This window comes from Annulohypoxylon truncatum (genome assembly GCF_022578515.1).
Source record: "Annulohypoxylon truncatum strain CBS 140777 unplaced genomic scaffold F4807scaffold_1, whole genome shotgun sequence".
Lineage (NCBI taxonomy): Eukaryota > Fungi > Ascomycota > Sordariomycetes > Xylariales > Hypoxylaceae > Annulohypoxylon > Annulohypoxylon truncatum.
In genome coordinates, this window is record NW_025953787.1 from 596,447 (window position 1) to 616,665 (window position 20,219).

The following is a 20,219-nucleotide window of genomic DNA, read 5'->3' on the forward strand; positions in this document are numbered from 1 at the left end:
CGGGGGTCGAGTCACGATTGGATTGTTCCAGGCTTAGGGTCACCTACTACATCTATGTATTACGTCTGCTATTGGGGGTTAATTAAGGGAGCCCAAAGGATCTAACAGGACGTTTAATGTAGCGAGGGCAGATGCCTATCGTGGAAGTAAATATAGACCTCGTTGGTGGTATATCGTGCCATTTGGATTTATTTTAATTTCTCTCTCGTATATGCCTTCGTGGTTATCTAGGTAGATATATGGAAAAGGAAGCAATCAATTTCGTAGAACCGACTTCGCCGAATTCATTTTAAGCAATCGTAATAATAGCTTGACACTTTCCTTCTACGGCATTCTCTCCCCGGTAAATGTGGTTGGGGTGCATTTTGACACTACGCCGTCTCAAGAGGGCCACGCAATCCTGCGGGGAACGAATATTTCCATTCGCGGGGCTGAGGACCTTCATTTGTTGGCTTAGAACTACACTTACAGCGAAGGCCAGCCTCACCGGTTGCCAGCTGAGTTAGCGCAATGACCTCGAGAAAAATAAAAAAGGGGTCGGCACAAAGAACCGACATGAACCTGAAACCCACTTAACAAGGTAGCCTTTCACATCACGAGAAATACTCTTAATAGCAGAAGACAATAGGCTACGGTGGTACGATGTCACATGCATAACTCATTCCCAAAGAAGATTCTTCCATCCTTTTCCATTTATGTCAGGTAGCTCGCGGTGGGACAACCGGGGCTCATTGTCCCATGTACGCATATCCAAGAAGCGCGCGATCCAAAAATATATACAAGAATAAGATTCAAAATGTCTAAGCCAGCGAGCGTCAAGAAATGATAAAAAAAAAGTTCTTTTTGTCCAAGAAGGGAATCTGGCCGGTGTGCCAAGAAATGTTTGCTCCGCTAGGGAATGAAGTTTTTGCCAGCACGAACCATCGAGGTCGTGAATTGTTGCGCAGAGCAGCTAGGCTCGCGGTTAATAGCGGACGCTTCTAACGAGCACATCCCGGTTCCCACCTCTTGTCCATATGCCCCGTAAAGAATTGCTTCCAATGCCTCTGCCTTCGAGTCTGCTGCTTTGCCAAGCGTGACTCTATCCCAAGTCTATGCCCCAACCAACCGTTTCAAGAAATGCGATGCCCAAGACGGCACGCCAGTGAGAGAAGTGAAGAAGAGCGGGTATCTTGAAATGCATAACCGTAGCGCCTGTCGTATCATCGTCGTCGAGCGCCCAGCGCACTGCGCGTCAAAAACAAGATTGATCGACCACCAAGGCTTGCTTAGGAGAGTTTGCCCAGGACGTAGTGACGGGGGACTAGAGTACCGGGCTCGATGTCACGAGATGCAACGTTGGCAGCGTTGCCGAGGGTGACGACGAGGTCCGTCTCCTTGGTGGTAACCGTCTGAACATCATCGGGCGCATAGTAAGCGGTAGCGCAAGGGAAAAGGAGGCATCCAGAGACCAAGGTCTTCGGAGTGTTCTGCATTTCGCTAGCCGGGAAGATTTGCTTAACGCCAACTGTGTCAGAAGGGTTGACGATGGCCGAGACGTCAAAGTAAGTGATGTCGTTCCAGCCTTGGAAGGTAAACCTTTTATATGTAAGTATATATGAGTGAGGCTTTTACTTTCACGGGAGACTTACTCGGCAAGCATGCCAGGGACGTTAGGTTTACCTTCGCTAACAGAATAGGCGTTACCAATCCAAGAAGTCGGGATGTTTACTTTGGTCTGCTGGTTTCCGGCAACTGTAACGGAGTCGATGGTTGGGCTTCCGGCACTCGGGGTAAAGTAGATTTGACGAGTGGTGTCGTCTTGGTTCACGAAAGTGACAGAGTTGGCGCTAGCGAGGGTAGCCGCGGCGGCAGCAAAGGCAGCGATCTGAGTAAAGAAGCGCATTTTCGTTGGTTATTTGTTTTTTTCTTGTTGTAGAAATACTGGTCGATGTATATATCTAATGTCCTGTTGCCAAGTTTGTTCTGCCACTGTAAAAGTCAAATTGCCGTTAAAGAGGGTTCGGCTGTGATGAGCTTTCTACGTAGTTTGAAGGATAGTCGTGTCTTCTAGACTCGATTGGAAGGATTGTATGTTGTAGCTAGAGGTATAGCTTCGTGATAAAATGAGTGTATCACTGAAAAGCCCCAAAAGGAAAGAATGATAGCTACAAAGAGCTCAAAAGAGAATGCTGAAAATCTGAAGATAGTTGGCGTGTTCAGGGAAAGCAAGAATCGTAGGGTAGCGCCGGGGCTTTTATAAATGGAAGAAACAAAGCCTGACGGTGGTCGGGGTAGTGGCTCTCCTATTGTCAACGCCAGCCAATAAGATAGCCAGGAGCAAAAGAAACGTCGAGCACGTCTAGAGCGAGGAGCAAGTACCTTAGTAGTGGAGTCCAGGGACCGCTTCCTGGATCCATGATCCATCCAATCCATCCATCCAGGGGGCCGTGAATGTATCAGAGAAAAACGTAGCCATAGCCCCGGATGGCGACTTAGTTGTGGATGGCTGGTGACCTGTTCCTGAATCAAGGTCACACCTACATACGGCTTGCTTGGCGGCCTAAATGTAAAGCCTCATACCAAGTAAGATTCCTTCCCGCTGGGATAGACTGCCCAGACTAACAGGTGCTTAAGCCTAACGGTGCCGAGGACTACATGATCGATCCACCATATGTCGACGACCTTTTATCCAGATTGCTATCCACCGAAATTCTAGAATACGTTAATAAGTAGCCGCACCCCATTAAAAAGCGCGCCGTCAATAGTTGCGGTACTTGGCGGGACGGCGAGCTGGGATATCTTGGCGCTTTTCACCTTAGGGCTGATGAACAATGGAAGGGGTGTGGATGCAGACCGCGAAGATTATCGATTTGCGCAAGCAAGAATTTGTATCTCGAACCAATCCGAGAGGAGCGGGTGGAGCATCCGCCAGGATGGGAAGAGAATGGTAAAGGAACGACAGGGGTGTGGCACAAAGAGAACAAGGAACAGATTTTTTTTTTACCTGCATCAGAAACTAGCTGGCTAGGTGTGTGTTGTAGAACCCGATTGGCCGGCTTTAAGATCTCGTTCCTGGTACCTGACATAAGTCCATGTGGTATCACTGATGTGGCACACGTTGAGAGGACATATTCGTAGCTTCTAAATATTGGGAAATTAGATTGACAATGAGGCATATTATATCATCGCATCACCGCTTGTGTGACTAGGTAACTAAATAGATGAGCGTAGTTATTGGGCTCTATGTCCGGGAGATTTCCTTTGCGCGATGCCTCTGCCGAAAAAGTCGATACGTGGAACCAGTCGCAAAACTTGTTGAGTGAGTTGTTCATATTGCTGACAGACTGCTGACAAGTAGGTATGCTATACCTTGTAGAGTATCGTGAAGGAAGGTAGATGGGGGATGGGGAAAAGGCAATGACACATTCCTTAGACCCCTAACTCAATTGCAAGTGCGTGAGCACAGCAGGATTAACACGCCGATATTCGGGACCCGGGAATAGTATAGACTTTTTGTGGTCGTAGTTGCTGAATTTTTCTTCTCTTTAGATGCTCCGGAGCCAACGCAACCTACAGCTGCACCTGTGACACAATTTCGGTTTGGTGCGCGCGTGATGCCGAGAATAGTAAAGCATCGTGGCATCGATGGATGTGTGGATTTCTAAACCATGAAATCTAGATGCGATCGGATTCCGTAAGGGAAACAGGGTAGATGTTTTAGTCGATGTCGGTTAGGCATGGCAATAAAATTCTTGCGAATTTTAATACAATTCGGCATAGTTCGCTGGCGCCTATATCTGCTCAAACGTGAGCGATGAAAGTAGCATTGAGCTGCTGACCTTAAGCTGATGGTTAAGTGGATACTTGAACGTATGTATGTAGGGGAAAAAACGTGATCCATGGTGACCGAGGCACTAATAGGACACCCGAACGTCGAGCCGGAATCGACCAACATCTAGCTAACAATTTAGCAAGCGAGCTAAGTCCCGCGAATCCGGTCCGATGGGCACCTAGGTCTATGCCCTCGCAGCATCAAGCACGGGATGACAAGGAGGCGTCCAAGAGAGGGATTCTATCTTGATTTGCTTTTGCCACACATGCATCGTGATCCACAAAGACCTGTGAGAATTTTGTTGAGCCGGATGAGACGAGATGTTTGCAAATATAAGCCACAGCTCGATAGCCAACCACAAAGAAGCTGAGCGGCGAGTATTTCGGTCGTTCATACGGGGCTTTCAGTAGTAAGTGAAATCTCTTCAGATTTCCTTTTGCTTGCCCATCAGTAATCAATCGGCCGAGAGTGCGCTTCCAAGCTACTGCAAGCATCTCCGTCTTAAAATTTCTGCGAACATTTAGCTAATGCATTGGTATGAAAATACATTGGTCTAGCTAGACGCTCAAAGGGTAAAGACCAAGATAGACTGGCGACTGCTAAAGGCAGCGAGCTTGCCAGTGACTAGAAGCGTTGTAGCCTTAAGATGATACCTTGACTCGTAGTGTGGTGAGCCACCTAAAGGCGTGACAGCCAACTTCATAGATAGAATCAATCAATAAAAGGCTCTTATCTGCGAGAGAAGTATCATGAATCGCAACGTCCACGAGATCGCGGGTCGAGACTGACCTCTTCCTGCGACCAAATCACATAATGATAGCCGGCTTATTGGAGCGAAGCAAGCTTTGGACTATACCGATTAGAAATCTTGGTATATACCGGTACCAAGAACAATACACCTATCAAGATGAATTCGGTAGCTGAGTTTTCTCCGATGTGCATTCGCTTGTGAAAGGTCCAATTAACGCGAGCGGAATAACGCAAGAGAAAGCCGAGCCCGTCAAAATTTTTCCAAAGCCGCGATGTAACGGAAATATCGGTGACGATGTGCTATTGGTGACTGCAGATGCGTCTCGATCCGGTCGGCGAAGAGGGGATAATTCTTGCCGTTGGTTTGTCGGGCACGGTCTCCTCTCCTTACGCTCATTTCTTGTCGCCGCCCTATGGTTGTTGAGCGGAGGTCCGAGAACTCCCTTAAGATAATCCGCTCTCCGAGTTTCGCAAAGGGGGCTTTCAAGACTGGAGACTTAGTGGAGAGACAGCGGCCGTGCCCACCAAACCCATGCACAAGCCGAGATCGCTGAAGATCTATTCATCCATGCCTCTATGATCTTCAAAGGACCTCGGAACAGAGCAAGTCATGAGGCTGAGAGAGTTCCTGTAAGTAGGTACTTGGGTAATGTTTAAGAGACTTCCATCTTTCTGGGCGTTTGGTAGAGGCTAGAACAGTAGAAGGCCATTGCTCGTTGCTCGTCGATCTTTGGCCATACTCGCGCTTGCTTTCCTGCTATTAGGACATACATTGTAACTTTCAACGTATTGTTTCTCGAATAGAGGGACATAGTGTCGTCGTGTTGTTCAATGGCCACCTCAAATTCTACTGTGGATGAAGTTTTCAGTTTTAAGAAATGATTTGGAAGATTTTCAAGAGTGAAATGTTTAATTACAGTTAATTTTCCTTATCGCGATATTATTTTCGGCTATCGTGTCAAAACATTCCTTCCTTTCCTTTTAGAAAGTTCGGTTGGAGTTCCCCGGCTAGCTTCCAAATCGTCCATCTCTGAATGTTCGATCCTTCCTTCAATAGTCCATGGTCTTATCATTACATAGGTAGTACACTCCTCTAGCTTTATCTCAAATGTCCGTTGTATCCAAACTTACTATTTTCATGTATCAACTCTCGATTGGGCAACGATCTAACGAAGATCAAAACATGTGAGAATCTAAGATTGGCCAGATTGAGTTGATCTGAAGCCAAGTTCGAAGCGCACGTCAAAATTGGGACATGAAACTGCATTCATACTTAAACCCAAGATCGTCCGTTCTATCACAGAGAAACACGACGCCTACAGTCTATGCGATGCAAACCTCTAGACTCCAAAGATTGACTCGACCAGTCATCGTCGTGCGAAATGTAAGAAGTCAAAAAAGAGAAGAGAAAAAACCGTTGATATCCTAGAGGCTTGGCGTTCAGCTAAGCTGATGACTGGCTAGTTGCTACCACAGCAACACGAGGTTTTCCTCGGGCCTTTCGGTAGCATCGTCGCATTTCTGGGCCGCAAAGGGTATAGGCACCACACCGCCAACTGTCTCTGCGCCAGTGATCCCAGCCCACTTACCAAAAACCGAAAGTCGATAAATATGACGTACCCAATCAGCTCCGGCCTGGTCAGCCTCTGTTGATCGATCAAAAAGGCAGGGGAGGCTCTTGAACGCCTATCACATCCTCAGCTCTACAGCACCGACCCCGCCCGATTATCTCGTTACCTTATCTATCGCACGATGCGAAGAGAATCCGAAGAGCTACCTAGTATTTGCTGGAAGAGATATGCTGACATCTTCATATCTCTCCGCCAAGCGTGTAACCTTCGTTGGTCCCCGTAAGCTCCAGTTGGCTAACGTTGGCTAACATTGTTACCTCGTATCACCTCAGAGATGACGGCCATTGGGAGTCGCTTGTGACTACAACATCGTAGAACCCCCCATTCACACTGACTCGCTCAATGGGACCTAGATTGGATGCAACGTATTGTACCTTACCGCCGTTCCGTTACTGGCTAGGCTGGATAAGTAGCCTATCTAGATTATCTAGACTCGGCGCCGGCCAGCACCAGTCACGGTCTATCCGCCCTAGCGAGAAAGGAATTGTTTCTGTCCCTTTCCAAAGAGGTTCATTACGAGCCGGAAAAGACAATTTTAGGAATGGTCATGACCGAAAATAGCAATACGTGCTCACCAAAGTAAAGTAAGAGCTATCACCTGCCCGACCATACGATAGCTACAAGCGTAGATGGGTACGAGTCGTATGGTTGGCTGCCTTTTGTGGCTTGTCGACACTAGACAGGCCTCTGTCGATATGGGCAACTGCCCGCCATTGATGTGCATGGCATCATCCAACGAACTCCAGCCTTCCAGATTGTAAGCTTGCATGGGCGGGCTGGACCGGCTGGATCGGGCTGCTGCTCGTCATTACCCACCATCAGGTTGCCATGCTTCCTCGACCCCTTCACTATCCAAATGAGAAATAAATAGGTGGCTGTCCCTGCATGTACTCCTACCAGACCCGTTTCTTCAACATCATATATCACTCAGGACCTCTCAATCGCTATCGCACGGTATAATCCTGTCGAGTCTTAACGACAACACAATCGTTTGGCAAACTTCGATCGCTTGGTGATTCACTCCGCCGAAAACTAATACACAAACCTCTCGCTATTTATCGTCGTGGTAAAGTTACCGGTCAAAATGAGAGTAGCTCAGATCTTGGCTCCCGTTGTTGGGTTGTTCGCCGTTGCGAACGCTTGGGGTGAGACCGCAGTTTGGACGACTGTTGTGGAAACTGACTACACTACCTACTGCCCCGTACGTTTACCTGCTTGATGCTTTCATGGCATAACTGCTATTCCTTGGTTGTCAACATTGCTGACTCTATTGTAGGCCGCCACTACCTTCGCATGGCAGAATGTGACTTACACTGCTACAACAGCAACCACCCTCACCATCACGAGTATGTCTAGTCTATCTTACTTCGTTATATCAAAGCGTTGTTGTAACTAACCATAATCAGACTGCCCTTGCACCATCACCTACTCTACTCCTCCTACCACTTTCACCTCTTATCCCACATCAATTCCCCTCTCCACTGGATCTGTTGGCACAACCTCTTACACCTACTCCAATGGAAGCTCGACTGTTATCACCTACACGCCATCGGTCTCAACTTACCTCTCTGGAACTGTCCCCATCACCGCCACCACACCGGTAGTCCCGACTAACACTCCCGTCGGACCCACTAGCACCGGCCCCGTAGTGATCCCTACTGCTGCTGCCGACAAGATTGGACCTGTCGGTGCTCTGCTCGCCGCCGGTATTGCTGCTCTTGCTCTGTAAACAGAGTAATACAAGACCACTAGTACTATTGCGTTTTGCAGATACCCCTTTTCCGTTTCTCTAATACATGGGCGACTAATAACCCCCTAATTTTTGGAAGGTGCCGTTTTTGGGATGGCTGGCATTTTTGGAGGCTGGAAGGCTTTGCATACCCGTTCTATACCCTCATTGAACCGAGCATGATTTGGACGCTTGGATACGTTATTACGATGGATGCCTTTGACGAGATAATGTGGGCTGCATAGGAGCAAACGGAGTTTATATGCTGAGGCTCACATTGGGTGGACTAGGAGGAATCGCATCTACTATATTAATTCTGCGTGTATGTACGCATCAATATTGTCTAATTTTTGATGCCGGCACGCTCGGAACCACGCTCCCTGAAAAAAATCGAGAACCCGGTATCCGGGCGTCTGAAGTCTGAAGATGGAACGTATATAGACCGAAGGACATAATAAACATTGAAGTTGAATTTAACATTCATTTTAACTGGTACCTATCGTGATGATTGAAGGAATGCGTAACACAGCCTTAGTTAGACGCCATAGCCGTAGTTTGCAGCACTAGGGTTCCTGTATTCCTCCTTACACCAACTGCGTAGCCTTATGGCCAATGCTCGCATGTCTTCCTCCATCACTTTAGAAAACCTAACCCTCCCCTCACTTTCGGACGGATGGCCCCCTCGAGCTAGAGCAGGTCCCTCTGCACTCTTCTCTCATCTCTCATGTTCTTGCCACTCTCGTCATGCACGGCAATAGCACAAGCTTATGGTCCCAGCCAACGGAGTAAACTGCCTAGAGTACCTAACGCACGCCAGGATTGCATATGCAACGTACGATAGCGAATAAGCTGCCCTCTGCTTACTGCTTAGGGCTCAAAATTTTCACTTTCTGGTGGACTGCTGCAGCGAGCTAGGTGAGGATGTGCCGGATGCGGAATGGGCGGGTTGCTCTGAGTTCTTTTTGCCACATATTTCTGTGAGTATACATCATAGGGACTCTGCTGGGACAATAAAAATTTCCATAAAAAATAATATGGTGGTGGCATTCGACCTCCAAACCAAACCCACCCCTGCACCCGCGGATCGGTGCTTACAGCTGACAGCATACATCATACAGGGCTCGATACAGGGCTTAAAAGCTTAGAGGCAGGAAGAAAAAAAAGGACCTAAGGACTCACAAGCCATCAGAGTTTTCCGTTGAGAACATCCACTCGCTCACATGAGCACTTAGCAATTGCGACTTTTCATGTCATTCTTCTAGCCAACTCTGCTTTCCACAAGCGTTTTTCTCTCATAAACCATACTAGTAACAATTAGAGCAAACTAGCTATGTAGCTCATCGGTAGTTGCGTAGTTGACACCCCCCGATTAGGAAACCGTCCAACCCGAATTTTGCGTCGAAGAGGCAAAACGCCGATGCAACCGCATGCGTGTGATTGAAAAGGCTCTCGACCTTACATAGAAGTAAAACCCCGGTAGGTAACTTACCAGCGCATAAAAAGCGCGCGCCGCCAAGCTCGTATTCCTTCGCTCAACCCGCCCTGCAGCTACAGCGCTAATTGACTGGGGAGCTCCCTGGCCGGGCTGCTGTAGCTACCTTATCACTTAACCGACCTACCAGACCTACTTAGGTACCTAGCTATTTGCAATACTTTACTTAGACCTATGGCAAACCCTTGTAGCTGAGCTAGCTGGCGCGGGGGCATCCATTCCACCCTCGTGAAGGTGAAGGTGCTCGTGCGATATAACTGACGACCAGAGCTAAATATCGAATGGAAAAAGAAGAAGAAAGGATTTAAGGAATAGGTACCTAGGGAATGGAAGGTAAGGAATGGGAACCAGCGAGCAATTGGCTTCTCGGGAGAGACAATGTCTTCGCTGTAGGCTGCTTGACGGTCTGCCTCGTTCAATATCGCTTCTGGTTGGTAGCACAAGCCCGACTTGCATATGTGCTTCTCGCTCTTAGTAGGCTAACTCATATTCCCTATCATGCCTATGACTTCAACGGGACCGCATAGAAGCCCTTTACGGTTAACCCGTAGATTGCCTCACCTACCTGCTGCATACCTAGTACATTGATACATACCCGTGGACCTATGTATATGTCCTATCTTAAGATAGGTAAACCACCGAACGAGCGCGAAACCCTCGTAACAAACCCGTCACGCTGTCGACAGCGACGTCGTTACTGGTCCCTCGACACGGCACCAAGCCTACGTATCAGCGATCAGCGAAATCTAGCCTCAATCCCATGTCAATTAGCCTCGGTAGTCTACCAGCGCTATTGATATCTCGTTACATGGTATCGTAGTAGTGTCCCGATCTAATACCAGTTCGCTGTCAAACCTACCGTGCCTTACCCGGTCGTTACCATCCAGGTATGTATTCAGCTCTCCCACGTGAAAAGCCGGGAAAGCCGATGTCTAAGCCAGGTATCTGCCGACGGTTACTACCTATCTTTTTATAGCTGATCTTCGGTGTTCTTGAGCTAGCCTTGGGACAGGGGGAAGAGAGAGAGAGAGAGAAAAAAAAAAGAGGCTATATGATAAGCACTTATACCCTAAGTTCGGTGTCGACTATTTGGGACCGACGAGCGGCGCAGGGACTTGGAGCTAAACCGACATAGTAGAGTAAATGGGCATGGTCTTATCCGTCTAATCCGCGTAATTTGGTCGAAGCATTTAGAAGCATGTATGCCGGAATATGGCTAACTCCGAGCCCGTATATAATATATACGAACTGCACACACGCAGACTACAAATATAGCAAGTGAAAAAAATAAGGTGCCCGCAGTCCATGTCTCATGTGTTGGCATAGTGTGATTAGTCACAAACATATATCTAGATCCCCCCTCTCATACATACGTGCCGTGCTGCACTGCATATGCCTATCCGTCATCAAGCAGTTTTACTAAGACCAGCTGAGAGATCTTGCTGAATGCAAGACCCCGTATGCTCGCGAGATCCAACGCTCAGACGTAGGGTGACAGCTTGCCGGTAACGACTTCTACAAATATGGGAGGTAGCTTGTTGGTAAGCTCGGTTGGAGGATTGTTCACATGGGACCGTGGAGGACGCCTGTATAAATCGAATACGAGACCCTCGATTTGCTGACTCCTATGGGCGTCGTCGGATGTTTGTCTCAGCGCCGCTTAAGTCATGGTGGTATATGTTACGTTGCCGCGAGCGGCTATAGTTAAGGTAATATGAAGTGGCTCCTCGACGTGTGAGAAAGCCAATGCCTGCGAATTGCAATTGATTTCCTTCCAAATGCACCATCTAGGATTTCCTCAGGAAAAAAGGTTGTTGGTTCACGAAGACTTCATTTCTCGTAAAACAAATCAATAACTAGAATCCCCCATGATAACCCCATGACCCTCAATGCTTTTCCATCCCATTCGTTAATAAATCGTAACCCGTAAGTCAAACCCCACGATCCTTAGTTTGGTCAACGCCACTCGGAATTTAGAGCTCAGGAGAGTTTTGCGGATTCTATCCGGTCGACGGCCCGCTCATTCCATTAGCCTCCATCCTAGATCTGACCTCTCGTATGAGAGCTTTCGCCTCTTCAACCTCGACGCCATCTTGACATAGCTCGGTTGCCAGGCGATTGGCTGTGGGGTAATCCTCCGTTCTCATCGCGTGGCGCGCAAGCCACATGCGAGCTTTACTAGTGGCCGCCGTCACTCCCGTGCCACCTTCTCCTCGTCCGGCATTGTCGCCGTCATCGTCGGACCCTTCACCCGGCGAATCGTTGTGGATCTGGATGCTTTCACCTAGGTTATCGCCGCCACCGTCCTCTTGTGCCACGCACATTTCCATGTAGGCTTTGGCATCTTCTTCCTCACCTATGCTGTCGTACATGCCAGCGATTTGCAACAGGATCTCCGGATCCATGTGTGCACCCCTCATAATACCTGCGCTGCCGAAATCGTTTCCTGTCTCGTAGTAGCTTTCGGCAAGCAATGCTCGTTTGAGGGCCTTAATCCCATCTTGGTTCCGATTCATGCGCTGTAAGCACGAACCAACCGCCATCCACATCTTTCCGTCCCATGGTCGGAGTCCAGCTGCCTTCTTGTAATACCATAGGGCATAGGCATGCATCTCCAGCACTTCATATGTTTGGCCTAATCCGTACCACGCGCGGTAGTCTCTCCGATTGACATCTACAGCTCGACGGTATGATTCGATAGCAGCATGTGTATTCTTGAGTTCGACATATTCATGTCCCATCAGTGTCCATGCAGATAAGCATGAGCGATCCAGCATCAACGCTCGTCGGAAGTACTGCACAGCCTTCTCGTGAAGGGATAGCAGTGAATAGTAATTTCCAATAACGACACAGGATTCAGGTCGGAATTTATCGACGCTACTGCATAGGTGAGCTAGAAAGGCCAACTTTGGCCTTGAATTCATGACGTAAAGGATATTCGAATAGTGGTCGAGTGAGTCGAGTCTATGAGGATGCAATGAGAGAATGCGGCTGAAGTTCTGCTCTGCAGCCACGAGATCCTTTGCATGGTATGAAAGCAACGCATCACACGTGAGTAGAAACGATGAGGTCGGAAATATGGTGAGTAGTTGGTCCAGTGAGTTAGCAAGGTTCGCATCATGTTGATAGAGTTCGAGGGAGGTGTGGATATGGAACATGAAGGAGACGATATTCTGTGGCAACCGAGGCATTATCCGGTTTAACTGTAGCTGATTAGTGACATCGACTTCAAAAGATTGTCCCTTGCAACGTACATCTTCCACTCGTGATATCAACCCTGTCATCTCCAGCCAGCAACCCCAATTCATAGGGAACAGGTGTACGCTACGAATTAGCCACATCAGGGCTAGTTCTTCATTCTTTTCTTTTGCAAGAACCATCCCATATAGATACTCGAGCCATCCTTGACTGCCTTCGACACCGCCGTCCTCTTGGTCTTGATGCTGGTTGAACCATGCTTCCAAAACACGACTGATGGTCAGCAGTTGCTTGTTGGTGCATGTGCCAATGTCCTGCGGTCCCATCACCATCTCGGCATCTTCATCTTTGCGCTTCTCCCCCGACAAGAACTTGGCATATAGAGCCAGAAACAGGCTTCTTTGGCTTAATTGCGGAAGCTTTTCGCTATTGTTCGGTTTGGTAGCCGGGGTCGTAGCCTTCCCCTTCCCCTTACCTTTTGGGGTTGCATTATTCGATTCCTTTGAGGATACTATCCCAGTAAGTGTAGAGTCGGGAAGGAAGACTGCGGCGCAACGATCATATTCTCGGCAATCGAAGAGGGATTTGGCTAGAAGGTATTTGTTTATCTCCTTAGATTCAAGTGTTGCTTCGCTCGGGTCAATATTTGGAGCTATTATCGTGGAGGCGTATCCGGTTGAGGCATCTGAAAGCTGCGAATCATCTAGAGACGGTTCTGTTTCAGGAATCGCATTGAGAAGTTCTGCTGCCCTGAGGGGAAATATTAGGTCAATACTTGTGATGTGCTATGTTGAGAAGGAAGGAATTATACCATTTGGACGATTGGTAGAGGCATCTTTCGGAACATTTTAAGATTGCATCTTGTAGGGCACTTCGAAGCTGGGATTTCTCTCGATCATTGAGAGACATGATGAAGCTGATGACTTATGAATAGAGAAGCATGGCTTAGTGGAGCGTGTAAGGCAGAATGTATTTTTGATTGTACTCTCTCGAACCTGGTTGATTCTTCGTTTTCATGTCGTTCGTGAAAGGTGCATTTATGATGTAGGTGTGAAGAATCGCGTCGCAATATCCAATAAGATCAGCGTTGCCCCTCGAAAATCAACATTGAGCTGCCCTTGCCTGGAACTGGAAATCCCCGAAGATAATGATAAGCGATAACGATAAGTGACGCTGGACCATGGATCCACGAATTCCACGTGGAACCCCCTGAATCCGTGTCAGCCATGTCTTAGCTCACCGCCTGAACGGTACCTAATCATTAGCGTGCTCTCTACTTTTTTTATATAATTGGCACGACAATAAATAGCCTTGGGACATAACTTTAATAAATTGAATAAAATCTTCCAAGAATAAAGTTCTACATTCGCTATTACCCGAAGTTAAGTGAGTCAATAATTATATAGTAGCGTATGAGAATAGAGTGATGACATCCATGTGCAGAAAGCCATAGATGCGCCATGTGTAAGCTGACGGGCAGTTGTCAATGAACTATAATCCTCCTAGCGAGGTCAGCATGGATCCTGCCCCTCATATAAAGGTCCACAAAACACAACATATTTAGCGGAGCACCACTTGTACAACCTTCGACGCCGAGTAAAATACCTATCAACATTGAATATCTCAACGCTGCGAAGCTCCTTCACAGACATAATCTACTCATTCCTTTTCATCTGCTATCACAGGCAGGACAATAGCTGCGAGGTCCTAATCAGACACCTCAGCTTCACAATATCAATTCCGATACCCCAAATTCATAAATATTGTCCAAGATGGCGAAGAAAACTACTCTTAAGGAGTTCGAGTCTGTCTTCCCGAAGCTCGAGGAAGACCTTCTAGCTTGGGTAAAGCAGTATAATCTACCCCAACAACAGCAAGAATGGTACAAGAAGGTTAGCACATCTCTTATAGCTTGACTTTGTTGTCTATCTGGACCAAATTACGCTATCTCACTCTCACTCTTGTCACTCCTTAAGTCCTTCAATGGCTCTCATACCGGATAAATCTCAATTCCTCGTCGCACATAATACTAACTCAGACACAGATGTTGGAAGTCAACACGGTTGGCGGAAAATGTAACCGTGGAATGTCAGTTCCTGACTCAGTGTCTATTCTTCTCGGCAGGGAACTGTCTGAGCAAGAATATTTTCAATCTGCTACTCTGGGTTGGATGATCGAGCTCCTCCAAGCTTTCTTCCTGGTATCCGACGACATCATGGACGGTAGCATCACTCGGCGAGGCAAGCCTTGTTGGTACCTTCACGAGGGCGTTGGCAACATCGCAATCAACGATGCTTTCATGCTTGAGGCAGCAATTTACACGCTGCTCAAGAAGCACTTCAAGACTCACCCTGCCTATGTCGACATGATTGAACTGTTCCACGAGACTTCGCTCCAGACCGAACTTGGTCAGCTGTGTGATCTTCTAACGGCCCCAGAAGACGTAGTAAATCTAGACAACTTTAGCTTGGAGAAGTACACGTTTATTGTCATCTTCAAGACCGCCTACTACAGTTTCTACCTTCCAGTAGCTCTGGCGTTACACCAGCTCAACATCGCGACCCCTAAGAATTTGAAGCAAGCCCACGACATCCTTATCCCCATGGGCGAGTACTTCCAGGTCCAGGATGACTACCTAGACAACTTCGGTCTTCCAGAACACATCGGCAAGATCGGTACCGACATTCAGGACAACAAGTGCTCGTGGCTGGTCAACCAAGCACTGAAGATAGCTACCCCTGAGCAGCGCAAGGTGCTCGAAGACCACTACGGAAAGAAGGACAAGGCTCATGAAGCCGAGGTCAAGAAGCTTTACAACGAGCTCAAGCTCGAGCAACTTTATCAGGAGTACGAGGAGAAGCGCGTTGGCGAGATCAGAAAAATGGTCGACCAGATAGATGAGAGCGAAGGCTTGAAGAAGGGCATCTTCGAAGCGTTCCTTCAGAAGATCTACAAGAGAAGCAAGTAAAGGACTGTCGTGAAAAAGGTTTGTATTAGTGACAATGTGCGAAAAGGGTATAGAAGAGCAGGTGACGTTCATTCAAAGTGGGTTTAGATGTTGAGTAAGCAATGGCACAAATAATACCCTTTACAGTCTTCGTCCAAATTCGGGAGACCCCTTCAAGATTCAGTGATGACTTAAATGCGGATCCTTAAACTACTGCTTTTTAACACAATCCAGGTCATCCCGATTACGAGGCCGGAAATCCACCATGAGAGGTGCCTTCTTCCACATCATATTCATCTGCGCGTTTCCGATCCAATCTCCAGGGTCCCGGGCCGCCCGGATATCGAAAGTGTGAATCAGCTTTGCTAGCGCAATCCGCATTTCCAGATTGGCTTGCGCGATACCCAGGCAACTCCTAGGCCCGGTGCTAAACGGGAAAGTTACTTGGTCTGAATTCTTGTTTTCTTGTTTCAGCCATCGCTCAGGTCTGAACTCGTACGGCTTATCCCAGACTTGCGGGTTGTGGTGAAGAACCCAATGGGGCGCTGAGAGCCGGGATCCTTTCGGGACGAAGTACCCGTCCACAAATTCGCCGGGTGAAACCCGCGGGAGGCCGAATGCGATGGGTGGGAAGCATCGCACTGTATTGCCCCGGGTCAGCGGCATTAATTCTCCAACCCAATAAAATGCGACCTTGTACTACCGCATATGCGTGATTCATGCCGGGGGTTGATGTGACGATGGGTGATGGGTAGCAGTGAAAATAAGTGACAGAAAAAGCGACAAGAAACTTTGGGAGTACTCACTAGATTCCTCAATAACAGCATCTAAGTACCTCATCTGCAGTACTTCCACACCGGTAAGCTGCTCATACTCCAGCGCCCTGACCTCCCTCTCCAATTTCTCCAAGCAACCCGGCGTCACACACATAAAGTACAGCGCCGTCGTCATAGCCGTCGTCACCGTATCCGCGCCCGCGATAACCATGGCCTGCGCCAGCGACACCAGCTGCGTTTCCGAAATGCCGCCTTCCTGCTCGAGCACGGGCGTGAAGATATCCCTCTCGGCGGTGTCGCTGCGGGCTAATCGTCGACGTACCAATTCGAGCGTGTAGGAGTAGTGCTTTTTCAGGTTGCGCAGCGAGGAGATGGAGAGCATGAACGGGATCAGGAGGATTAGGCTGGGCGCGCGCCGGACGAAGCTCGGCAGGATGGCGGCGTGCGCGCTGTCGGCGAGGATGGAGATCCAGAAATGGGTTTGGCCCGAGGCGACGGCGTTGAAAGATTCGCCGAAGGTGAGTTCGCCTATTCGTATACATCAATTGATTAGCAGACTCTTCCAGTTTCCACCTTCCAGTAGGGTCAGTTCGGTGCCTGGAAGGGGGAAGAGGCTCACCCATAACATCAAACGCCAACCACGGCACTGCTTCCACGACATCGACGCCGGCCCCGCGTCTCGTAGCGCAGATCTCGCCGACCTTGCGCACGAACATGTCCACATATTGATGGATGATATGCTCATGGGTCTTCATAGCCACGCCGCTGAAGCCCGGGGCAAGCGTCTTCCGCATGCGCGCGTGCTCGGCCGGGTCCAGCTCGTAGAAGATGTTAGAGACATCGCCGTTGTTGTAGAAGATGCCGCATTTTAAGAACGGCTTCTTCGTCTTAGAGGGCGTGGAGTAGATATCCCGATGTGCCTGGACCGTGCCGAAAGAGAGCTCGTTCGGGGATATGCGGACGACATCCCCTATACGTTTATCAGGTCATGATCTAAAGTAAATGTCGAGCAGAGACATACCATATTTCTTGTGAGCTTCTTCGAGGATGGACGGGTATTTACCAGTAGTCCAGGCCCAGACAAACCATATCTGCACATAACCGTTTTAGTATGTCATCCGGATATAGACGCCTGATTAACGATCTTACATCAGATACGGCAGCGACCCTGGGTCCAGGATACTTGGCTAACGGGTGAAACCATATGCAATATACACACCACCCGAGCCAATATATGATCCCCTATTTGAGACGAGAGCGTCAGCACTTAGGAAGTATCTCTAGAGAAGTATGGGAAGCTACCGTGATCGCTATGGCTATGCCGGCAGTCGTGGGACTTAGTGTGACATTAAACATCCTTACAATAAACTATGCTTTTGGTATTTGCTAAGATATGAAGCTGACTTCAGAGAAATGAGTTGTCCGCGGGAGGACAGACACTTCCGTCCGTGGTCAGACACCGCGTAATATATACCTGCTCACCTACCATAGACATCTACTACTACCTAACACAGCCGCCTATGAGGTGAGGTGTTTCTTACCTAGTCAAGTCGGACAGCAGACCACCAGTTAAAGTATCTCCAAACTCCGACATAATATCCAGTTACCCATCAACCCATCCCACCACCGGCCCCGGCCTCGCGTTCCGGCCCCCTCCTCCCCCCTTTGTCATACACAACCAGCGAACCTGACGTCGTGAGAACGTATAAGGTTACAATCATCGAGCCCATGCAGGAGCATCGTCTTACAACGCGGTCCAATCGCCTGAAGTGGTTTCTATTATGAGCAAATATAGGTACCGGTAGGTAGGAGAGGTACATAGGAGGACGGCGCAACCAACACCAATGCCGGGCTTTGCACGGAAACAGCATCTAGGTAGCGAGGTTCAGTCCCCATGCCCAGTCTCGCTCGCAATTTCCATGTATCCGCATGTCACCTCGCTCACGTCTTACAAGCCCCTCTATCTTCCCCAGAACGCCTGTGCCCCAGAGATGTGAGGCACATATTGTGCGACATCATGTAATTTAGACAAGGCGCCTGTGTGAGTGGGTGTGCTGGCTCGCACATATGATACCAACGCCCTACCTAACTTATCTCATAGCATCACGGCAAGGCACTCCGGACACATATCAATCCTCACAAATCTTGGAACTACGGATACTAACGACAGCACATGATAAGTTATTCCTTCCTGCGGGCTGTGAACACACTCTTCTCAGCTATCTAGGCGCAGCAACGCCTAACCATATACCAAATAATATCGAACCTCCCGGCCAATCGGGGGTCCTGGAAACGAGGATGGGAACTGAGCCGCATTCATGCACCGCACTGCAGAACCATGCAATGGCGACGTTGGTTCGGTCGAACACCCCTGCCGCGGATCAGGTTCGCGAGAAGACATCGTGACATGCTAACCTCTCTACCCTATTGGCTGGGGCGATGTGACGCAGTTATCTAATAGTGTAAATCCGTGGCTGTTGGACGTGATAACTCCTTTTCAGCTCGTTTCGCGGAGCTAGTTTAACTCCTGCGCCTCGATAGACACGAGTTTTTCGGTCGTCGTTTCTTGGACCGACGTTAATATGTGATGGAGGGAAGCGTGGGGGCTTGGGAATGGGGATCGATTGATTCGCTCAGCTGGAGGTCACGCGGACGAAATGGCCAAATATTTGATGATATAGGGCTGAATCGCACGTGGTTAGCGGATCTGTGATGATGGGTTGCAATATGGGATTGAGGTGCAGTAAGAGTAATCCTCCTACGGTGGATGACCGCTACTCGTATCTCACCGGCAGTTCGTTCTGATCTGAGTGGGACAGATATAGGACTTACTTGGGCCCGGCGGTATTTGAGTCAGGCTTACGGTACCCGAATTTCACCTATCCAATACCAGTAAGTAAGATTCTCAAGGAGGAAATTCTAGCAAGAAATAACGGGTATCGTGGCGCAATGTTTGACTTATTACCGATAACCTCTATTCGCTTGCTGAGAGGTGAAATAGTACGGCTGGCAGTCTTTATGTGACGTCGTTGTAATACAAAAAGGGGTGTATACTTTGATAGGGAGTGAATCCTTCGATCTCGAAGGAGGCCTCATTCAAGAGAGCGTTCTTCTAAGCATCATGATGCTAATCGCGGTTGATTCCTATACCCCCTCTTATATTTCTTCCTTAACCACCTTGAGTAATCGCATTACAACCAAATACTAGATTAACCGCATTGAACACTGCTGCTCTCCGTCTGAGTCGTCATCCCACATCGTATCGACGGATAGATCATATCCAAAGGCGGATTTGTGCTTTAAGAGAACACATACAGCCCAACCCACAATCCGACCAGTTTCAACCTGCTGCTTCCCTCCCGGTATAAAGACAGGTTCTTCTGAAGATTGCCCTTGAGTACGTCTTACTACAAGCATGGTTTTTGTGCGTAAGTACAGATATCCCTTCATGTCAGACATGAACCTTTCATCCTTCCAGTTCATATTCCAGAGAGGTATCATGATATCACCAGGCTGTATTCGTTGTGAACTGATGCCATAGCCTGCACTATCTTGGTACCTCGACCCAATTGACTTCATTTCGAAAATATAGAAGTCCTCTAGCAAACGGCTGGTTTGTCTCAAAGTGACCAGTATTCTTGTGTGGAACGGCCCAGGCAGCTGCTGGATAATACTTTCGACGAGTTTATCACAAGACGAACTCTTTAGTCTTAATTTTTGATTTGGGTAACAAAAACGCACAACCATCTCAAACAGTGCAGAGACTGCAAGAATCGGAAAAATTGGAGTAGAAGCAAGTGGGAAGAACTCAACTAGAAAACTTCTGACTTGCTCCGTCTTCTGATCTTCAGTCTGTATGGGGGAGTTGATCCTTGCCACGTA

General features: G+C 48.3%; 6 protein-coding genes across 6 annotated transcripts; 2 read left to right on the top strand and 4 right to left on the bottom strand.

Annotated features, from left to right (window-relative positions):
- Positions 1-912: 912 nt before the first annotated feature.
- F4807DRAFT_6070 (uncharacterized protein) lies at positions 913-2,446 on the bottom strand. The gene is made up of 3 exons (XM_048003261.1): positions 2,362-2,446; positions 1,632-1,971; positions 913-1,578 (listed from the first exon to the last, which is right to left on the bottom strand). Exons 2-3 carry the CDS (start codon positions 1,883-1,885, stop codon positions 1,269-1,271), a joined length of 564 nt encoding a protein of 187 aa, XP_047859207.1. The 5' UTR covers positions 1,886-1,971; positions 2,362-2,446; the 3' UTR covers positions 913-1,268.
- Positions 2,447-7,073: 4,627 nt separating this feature from the next.
- F4807DRAFT_404263 (uncharacterized protein) lies at positions 7,074-8,401 on the top strand. The gene is made up of 3 exons (XM_047996096.1): positions 7,074-7,396; positions 7,472-7,541; positions 7,602-8,401. The coding sequence occupies exons 1-3, from the start codon at positions 7,280-7,282 to the stop codon at positions 7,922-7,924; spliced, it is 510 nt and encodes a 169-aa protein (XP_047859208.1). The 5' UTR covers positions 7,074-7,279; the 3' UTR covers positions 7,925-8,401.
- A 2,299-nt stretch (positions 8,402-10,700) lies between these two features.
- Positions 10,701-13,733, bottom strand: F4807DRAFT_404268 (TPR-like protein). Its single transcript, XM_047996097.1, has 3 exons — positions 13,426-13,733; positions 12,671-13,364; positions 10,701-12,619 (listed from the first exon to the last, which is right to left on the bottom strand). The coding sequence occupies exons 1-3, from the start codon at positions 13,521-13,523 to the stop codon at positions 11,417-11,419; spliced, it is 1,995 nt and encodes a 664-aa protein (XP_047859209.1). The 5' UTR covers positions 13,524-13,733; the 3' UTR covers positions 10,701-11,416.
- Positions 13,734-14,386: 653 nt separating this feature from the next.
- F4807DRAFT_449265 (terpenoid synthase) lies at positions 14,387-15,582 on the top strand (the record flags this gene model as incomplete). The annotated part of the gene is made up of 2 exons (XM_048000005.1): positions 14,387-14,506; positions 14,659-15,582. The coding sequence occupies 2 exons, from the start codon at positions 14,387-14,389 to the stop codon at positions 15,580-15,582; spliced, it is 1,044 nt and encodes a 347-aa protein (XP_047859210.1).
- An 87-nt stretch (positions 15,583-15,669) lies between these two features.
- Positions 15,670-17,693, bottom strand: F4807DRAFT_466213 (cytochrome P450; the record flags this gene model as incomplete). Its single annotated transcript, XM_048002357.1, has 6 exons — positions 15,670-16,202; positions 16,368-16,865; positions 16,957-17,307; positions 17,359-17,428; positions 17,487-17,579; positions 17,640-17,693. 6 exons carry the CDS (start codon positions 17,691-17,693, stop codon positions 15,772-15,774), a joined length of 1,497 nt encoding a protein of 498 aa, XP_047859211.1. The 3' UTR covers positions 15,670-15,771.
- Positions 17,694-18,956: 1,263 nt separating this feature from the next.
- Positions 18,957-20,218, bottom strand: F4807DRAFT_6375 (uncharacterized protein). Its single transcript, XM_048003297.1, has 2 exons — positions 19,392-20,218; positions 18,957-19,020 (listed from the first exon to the last, which is right to left on the bottom strand). Exon 1 carries the CDS (start codon positions 20,082-20,084, stop codon positions 19,542-19,544), a length of 543 nt encoding a protein of 180 aa, XP_047859212.1. The 5' UTR covers positions 20,085-20,218; the 3' UTR covers positions 18,957-19,020; positions 19,392-19,541.
- Position 20,219: the final 1 nt, after the last annotated feature.

What these genes read in the sequence shown, in the direction of transcription:
- F4807DRAFT_6070 (XM_048003261.1), bottom strand. Translation starts at nt 1,885, where the DNA reads ATGCGCTTCTTTACTCAGATCGCTGCCTTTGCTGCCGCCGCGGCTACC. An exon ending in GTCCCTGGCATGCTTGCCGA is followed by an intron (nt 1,579 to 1,631) that starts GTAAGTCTCCCG and finishes TACATATAAAAG; the next exon opens with GTTTACCTTCCAAGGCTGGA.
- F4807DRAFT_404263 (XM_047996096.1), top strand. Translation starts at nt 7,280, where the DNA reads ATGAGAGTAGCTCAGATCTTGGCTCCCGTTGTTGGGTTGTTCGCCGTT. An exon ending in ACTACACTACCTACTGCCCC is followed by an intron (nt 7,397 to 7,471) that starts GTACGTTTACCT and finishes ACTCTATTGTAG; the next exon opens with GCCGCCACTACCTTCGCATG. An exon ending in AACCACCCTCACCATCACGA is followed by an intron (nt 7,542 to 7,601) that starts GTATGTCTAGTC and finishes AACCATAATCAG; the next exon opens with ACTGCCCTTGCACCATCACC.
- F4807DRAFT_404268 (XM_047996097.1), bottom strand. Translation starts at nt 13,523, where the DNA reads ATGTCTCTCAATGATCGAGAGAAATCCCAGCTTCGAAGTGCCCTACAA. An exon ending in CTCTACCAATCGTCCAAATG is followed by an intron (nt 13,365 to 13,425) that starts GTATAATTCCTT and finishes ATTTCCCCTCAG; the next exon opens with GGCAGCAGAACTTCTCAATG. An exon ending in TGATATCACGAGTGGAAGAT is followed by an intron (nt 12,620 to 12,670) that starts GTACGTTGCAAG and finishes AATCAGCTACAG; the next exon opens with TTAAACCGGATAATGCCTCG.
- F4807DRAFT_6375 (XM_048003297.1), bottom strand. Translation starts at nt 20,084, where the DNA reads ATGGTTGTGCGTTTTTGTTACCCAAATCAAAAATTAAGACTAAAGAGT.